Genomic DNA, 6,856 nt, shown 5'->3' with positions numbered 1-6,856 from the left:
TACCCCTCCCTAAAAAGCTATTGACAGATAATGCTTGCATGGGAGGGTAGTTGCTTTCTTCTGTGGCATAGCCCACGGGCAAGTGGTGTGAAAAAGAAAGGGTTCAGCAGGAAGGGAAGAGGTGAAGGGGGTATGTATGATCAAAATTCAAAATGATGTATTAGACATCAAAGAACAAATACACAAGGATACAAATGAAAGAGTGTGATCTACCTTGTAGAATTGTGTGACTGGAGCCATGGATTGGGTCAGGCCCTGCCAATGTTGGGCTCATCAGGAAGCTGATGAGTGCATGGGATTTGCAGCTAGCTGAGGGAGGTGCTCAGGGCATTGTGAGATTGTAGTGCTGAGTGGTTTGTGGTTTTGTTTGTTTACTACTTCATTTTATATAAACATATATGTTCTTAATCATGTGCTGCTCAGCCATTGTTAGGTTTCCGTATCCTATGTTTGAGTTAGCTTCTCCAGCTTCCATTCATTTTATTTATTCACTCTCTCTGTGTGGTGGTGGTCTGTGCAGATGCATGCCCTTCATGTGCATGTGTGTGGTGGCCAGAGGAGCATGCTGGATGTCCTTTTCTATCGCTTATCCCCCTAGTTCCTTGAGACAGACTCTCTCCAAACTGGGAACTAGCTATAGTTTGCACGAGCCCCAGTGATTCTCTGATTTCTGGCCCTACTTATGGGACTGGGGTTGCAGTCACATATGATCATGCCCACCTGTTCATGTGAGTGTTGAGGGATCAAAGTCAGATGGCCTCAGGCCCTCATGGTTGTGTGACAGCTAGTCTTAACCGCTGATCCACTTCTGGAGTCTTTATTTATTTACTTCTTGAGACAGACCTTGAAATTGCTATTTGCTGAGGATAACCATGAAGTCATGACTCTCTTGCCTCCACCTACCAAGTCCTGGGATTTCAGGTGTGTGCTGTCACACCTGATACTGGGTTGGGGAATGGATTCAGGCTTTTGTACATATCAGGCTAGTGCTCTACCAACTGAGCCACATGCTCTGTCCCTATTGTTTTAGTTGACAAACTAAGTGGCATGCATGTATAATAAACAGCATGATGCTTTGAAATATGCATATGTATTCTAAATGACCAAACATAGCTAAGTAACATGCATATTTCCTGTGGCGGTTTGATTCAGGTGTCTCCCATAAACTTAGGTGTTCTGAATGCTAGCTCCCCAGCTGATAAGGGTTTGGGGATTAATGCCTCCTGGAGGCAGTGTATTATTAGGAGCAGGCTTGTGATGTTATAGCCAGTTTCCCCTTGCCAGTCTTTGTCACACTGTCCTGTTGCCATTGTCTACCTGATGTTGGCCAGGAGGTGATGTCCACCCTCTGCTCATGCCATCGTTTTCCCCTGCTATCACAAAGCTTCCCCTAGAGTCTGTAAGCCAAAATAACCTTTTTTTCCCCCCAAAAGCTGCGCTTGGTTGGATGATTGCTACCAGCAATGTGAACCTGACTGCAACACTCCCTCACCTAGTTACCTTTTAAAAATAAGAACACTAATCCAGCCTTTGAACATTTTTGAAAATAGCCTCCTTATCTATAGTCACCATGCTCTACAACTTTGAGACCTGCTGCCACCAGCACCATTGGGGTGGTTTACTACATCTTAAAGCCCTAACCATAAAATAGATCACCCATGGCATGACTATAGCTTTATGTCTTTAAAATGCAGTGTTGTTGGGTGTAGTGGCTCATGCCTACAATCCCAGCACTAAGGAGGCTGAGGCAAGAGAATCACTACACTGTTAAATATTTCTTAAATCTCATCATAACAGTAACATTTAAACAGTATTTCTTATGAAAGGACACTATAAATACTGTCTTCCTTACTCTGTGACCACCAGTGAGGCAGGGCATGCTGCTTATGCCATCTGAGAGATCAGGAGACTGAGTCAGCATAGTCATATGGCTTTCATGAGCTTTGGCACGTGCAGGGGCAGTGCTGAGGCTGGACTCCAGGCAGATTTGAGTCTAAGACTCTGTAGTCTTAGACTGCCCATTCCCACACACACCCTTATAAGAAAGCGATCTCACCCAGAGCCCTTACATACTGTAGAAGCTACCTTCCTGTTGCTGGGACAATCAAAAGCAGTTTGTGTAGGGAAAGACTTTATATCATCTTACAGTCTTCAAGGGGAAGCTTCATACGGATGGGGAAAGCATGGCAGAGCAGAGGCTGGGCTCACATGCTGTCACATCAGCCGATAGCAAGTAGCCCAAAGGCTGAGCTTGGAGCTGGGCTATATTACTCCAAAGGCCACCCCCAAATACAAACCCCCTCCAGCAAGACTCCGTCTCTCAAAGGCCCCACAACTTTCCCAAATTGCCAACAGCTAATGATGAAACATTCAAAACACATGAGACTGTGGAGAAATTTTTATTTAGACACTACACATGCCATCAGGGATCAATTGTTAATTAATACTACCTTTCTCTCTCTGTTTTTTTTTTTTTTTAATAAAACAGGGATTCACAGGGTAGCTCAGGCTGGCCTTGAGGTGGCAGCAATTCTATTGCAATGCATTTTCTGTAGTAGTTTTTTGTTGCCATGAAACATACCTGAGTGAAAGAATGTAAAACAAGAAAGTTTCATTTTGGTTCAAGAGTTCAGGCTCTAACCATCAGGCTTTGTTGCCTCTGGGCCTTTGGTGCACCAGAACATCATGCAGGGAATGGGTAGAGCCAAGCTGTTCATCTCCTAAGACCCAGAATTCTCTGAGAAGAAGAGGGAAGAGGCCGGGGCAAAGCTATACCCTCTAAAGACCCATTCCCTTAAAGACCCTTTAAGTTCCACCTTCTAAATTTCTGTTACCTCCCCAAGCCCATCCATTAAAAGCCCATTCATGAGATCAGAGCCCTTATGATCAAATCAGTAACCCCAAAGCCCCACTTCTGAACAGTGCTGTGTTGGGGACAATCCTTAGACACACAAACCTTAGAGGTACATTTCAGATCCAAGCCATAACACTGATTTAAGTCTCCCAGCAATGCTGTGCATTGCATTTGTAAGGAAGAAACTGAGGCACAGAGAGGCTAAGGATTCTGTATAAGAATGCATATACACAGGGACACTTGGGCCTGGCACCTTGGATTCTTTTCTCTGGCAGTGCCCTTCTTCCTGGGTCTCCACTGAACGGCTGTGCTGGGCGGAGGCTAACAGCTTGGCCACGACAGGGAGGGGACTCCTGTTCGCCTGCGCGTCTGAATGCTCATCTGCCCAGTTCCTCTTTCTTCCCACGTGTCCACACTCTGCTCTGACATTCTCCTCCAAGACAAGCCACTCTGCTGTTCTCTCGCACACCGAAGGACAAGACTGACAGAAAAATTTCAATATCCTCTCAGTGTGGACGCCATGCTGCCACATGACATGAGACAGACTCAGTTGCTTCGTGTACCTGACAGTGGCACTTCTGGAGAGACACGCTGGGCAAGACCAGCAGCACCTGATTACCTTCATCCCTTTCCTTTCAAGTAGACCTCCAAGCTGTCGCTTTGCATAGGAATTCGGCCCTGGCTTCTGTCTCAGGGTGGGATGCGGCTCTGCTGTTTGTTTTCCAAGTGGAGACTGTGAAGGAGTGACAGTATCCATCCTGAAGTGGCAGTGCTGTGCTGAGGAGATGATGGGATGGCTTGGTGGATAAAGTACTTGCTGTTCAGGAACAGATACGAGTACCTGAGTTCACATTCCCAGCACCCACATAAAGTTGGAGGTGGTACCGGTGTGTGTCTGGAATCCTAGGCTAATCCCCTGGAACCTCACAGGACAGCTAACTTGGCAAATGCAGGAGGCAACAATGAGAGACTGCACAAACAATAGTGGAAGCTACAAATCAATGTCTGAGGTTGTCCTCCGACCTCCATGTGAATACTGGGTTTGGGTAAAATGCCTGTGAGGCCACCACTGCCTCCTGGTGAGCATGGGGCCCTGAAGCCAGCAGTGGGGACTTCAGTCAGGGCTTTGCTGATACCTAACCTTGTGGCCCTGGAGGACACCCTCAACAGTGCTGGAATCTCAGTGATCTTTGAAGGGTTGGAGCCTTTTCATAATATGATGGCCTGCCATGCAGTGCACAGGTAGGAGGCAGACCCTCAAAGAACGGAGTAAGTTCTTGGGAGCTTGACCTCATGGGCCACTTCCCCTCTTTGTCTGGACTTTCTGCATATCATGAGGTAGGTTGTTTTGCTCTGCCACATGCATGGTGCCATGAGGTTCTGTCTCATGAGAGCCCAGAAACAACAGAAACAAGTGACTAGAGATGGAAACCTCTGGGTCCATGAGCTAAAGTACTTCTTTCCTCCTTGTAGTTGTTTCTCTCGGTGTTTTGAACCTGCTGTGCAGAGCCTACTCAATGACAAAGGTTCCATCTTCTAGGATTAAGTTTTGAATAGAGAAAGCTGCTGGAGCCCCATGCCATACTTATTCTGATTTTTAGAACGCATTGTGCAGACAGCCCTCATGGATGTCCCCTGACCTTGGAGAGAAGCCAAACGACTCCATGCTGCCTTTGTCTAGGCTTTTTCAGTAGACCCACAAAAGGACACATTTTAGCTCAAATGTTCCCCTTGATCTTCAAAGGGACCCCACTCATAAGCCAGAGTCTGGGTGGAGGTAGAGGGAAGGTATCATGGGGGAAGTCAGGTGTGATCCAGGATGAGGGACTGAAATTCTAAATCAGGTGAGAGGCAGAGGAAGGGTCTGGGGTTCTTGACACAACACAGAGGTCAGTGGAAGTGCACTTGACTAGCATGGACAACCCTTGGCATCAGTGCCAGCAACAGAAAAAGGAACCTTTGGGGAGGGGGTATACATGGCCCTATGCTTCCATGGTGCGTGACCAGGGACATCAGGAGACGTGGCATTTCAAGGGGGGTCAAATCTACACCCACTGACAAGGCCAGCTTTGGCCCCTGTGAACACCCATGCCATCCTTCCTTTACTGCTTATAAAGTGTCATTATGACTTGTTTTAGCTGCCTGCTTTCACCTATATAGGTTAGAGAGATTGAAACACATTAACAAAATCACCACATACTGAATGGTTGACATCAATGCAAGTGTATTCTGTCCAGGCTCTGGGAGAAGCAGGAGGAGGACGCAGGAGCAGCAAGGAGAGGGGAGCTTGCGGAAGAGTGCCACATGACGACTGCTCAGGAGGGTCGGACCTTGCCTCTTCGGCCACACACACACGGAATACACATGCTCGTGTCTTCTGGGGTGACAGGGGTTTCACCGTCTTCAGGCATAACCACCGCTTGCTGGGGAGACACGCGCTTCTGGAAGAGGTGGAGGTCCCGGGCACGCCTGCGGTGGAACAGTCTCCTCAGGCAGCCTTGGATCCTGCTGCGCAAGGCCTTCAAGCAGCTGCACAGGCCCCGGTTCGAGGGTTCAGTGTCCCCTGCAGAGATGTTCGCCAGGCGACGACATTGGGGACTCCGCTTGGCACTGGGCCAGGATATGTGCAGGTTGGGTAGACTGGCAGTCCTGATCTCCTTAGGCTCTGCCTGCTGCTCATCCTCAGGCTGCTCCTGGGCCGCTAACCCCGAGGACAGTGTCCGAAACACAGGCGCGGGGTGTCTCATCTTGGGGGACACAGGGAAGGCGACACGGTCAGTGGGGGTGGGGAAAGGCGTTGTTCCCGGGAAGACAGGCTTGTCTGCAGCCGTGTCCCCCATCCTGCACTGTGCTTGGTATTTTAGCAAAAGATACATAGCCATCGTTCTGTCGTATTTACGTTTCCGGATAGCTTCGACGATGTCATGTGCGTCAAAATTCATGAATTCCATGGCAGATATGATGTCCGTGTCCAGTTGTCTGGGGAGGGGTTGAGGATTGTCTGAACCCCCTTGGCCCTGCTCGAGCCAAGGGTGGTTGATCACTTCCGTTGTGGTTGGCCTCTGTTGTGGATCTACAGTTAGTAAAAGCCTAATGAGGTCCTTTAATTCTTCTGAGAGGCCTTGAGGTAACTTGTACTGCCCTTTGATGATCTCCTCTTTGAGTTCCATAAGTGTATTACCGTTAAAAGGCATGGTCCTGGTTACCATAAAGAAAAGAAGGACCCCCAAAGACCACATGTCCTTTTTAGGGCCGTCGTATGGTTGTCTCAGGATAGCTTCTGGAGGCATGTACTTGTAAGTCCCACAGTACCTGGTGAGCATTTGTCCTGGCAAAAACCTGGTGGCCAGGCCGAAGTCTATGACTGTGACTTTGCCTCTTTCATCCACCATGATGTTATCTGGTTTGATGTCATGATGTACGATTCTGTGGCTGTGGCAATAAGAGATGGCGTCTAAGATTTGTCTGAAAATCCATCGGGCCTCGTCCTCCTGCAAGCAGCCGTTCCAGTAGATGTCCTCCATCAGGTCTCTGTGGCACAGTTCCATTACCAGGTAGATGTTGTCTTTCGTGTCAACTATCTGAAAGAGCAACGGGGTGTTCGGGTGGTCGAGCATCTTCATTACTTCCACCTCCTGTGAAAGTGCGTGAACCCTCTGCCGCTTCTCCAGGGTCTTGATGGCCACCACGACTCCTGTGAAGCGGTGGCGAGCCTTTTGGACCTTCGAGAAGGTCCCCATGCCCAGGAGGCCGAGGTCCTCGTACTGAGACCACAGGGTCTCCTTAGCCCGAGACATCGTAGCAATACCAAATAAAATGTTAAAGTAAAAGATAAAGGAAATATGTGGCTAACAAAACAAAGCAAAATAAACAATCAAAATAAAAACCCAAACTAGAAACCAATCAGTAATGAAACAAATCCCACACCAAAGACTACCCAAAGAAAACGAACCAGAAATTAAATTTAAAAGGGCCAAAAAAATAAAGCTTAAAGGCCAAAAG

General features: G+C 48.0%; 1 protein-coding gene across 1 annotated transcript; it reads right to left on the bottom strand.

Annotated features, from left to right (window-relative positions):
- Positions 1-5,169: 5,169 nt before the first annotated feature.
- LOC123462883 (sperm motility kinase 2B-like) lies at positions 5,170-6,651 on the bottom strand. Its single transcript, XM_045157047.1, has one exon. It carries the CDS (start codon positions 6,649-6,651, stop codon positions 5,170-5,172), a length of 1,482 nt encoding a protein of 493 aa, XP_045012982.1.
- Positions 6,652-6,856: the final 205 nt, after the last annotated feature.

This window comes from Jaculus jaculus, chromosome 8 (genome assembly GCF_020740685.1).
Source record: "Jaculus jaculus isolate mJacJac1 chromosome 8, mJacJac1.mat.Y.cur, whole genome shotgun sequence".
In the NCBI taxonomy this organism is placed as follows: domain Eukaryota; kingdom Metazoa; phylum Chordata; class Mammalia; order Rodentia; family Dipodidae; genus Jaculus; species Jaculus jaculus.
This window is presented reverse-complemented; position numbering and strand designations above follow the sequence as displayed.

Coding starts and splice junctions, on each gene's coding strand:
- LOC123462883 (XM_045157047.1), bottom strand. CDS start 6,651: ATGTCTCGGGCTAAGGAGACCCTGTGGTCTCAGTACGAGGACCTCGGC.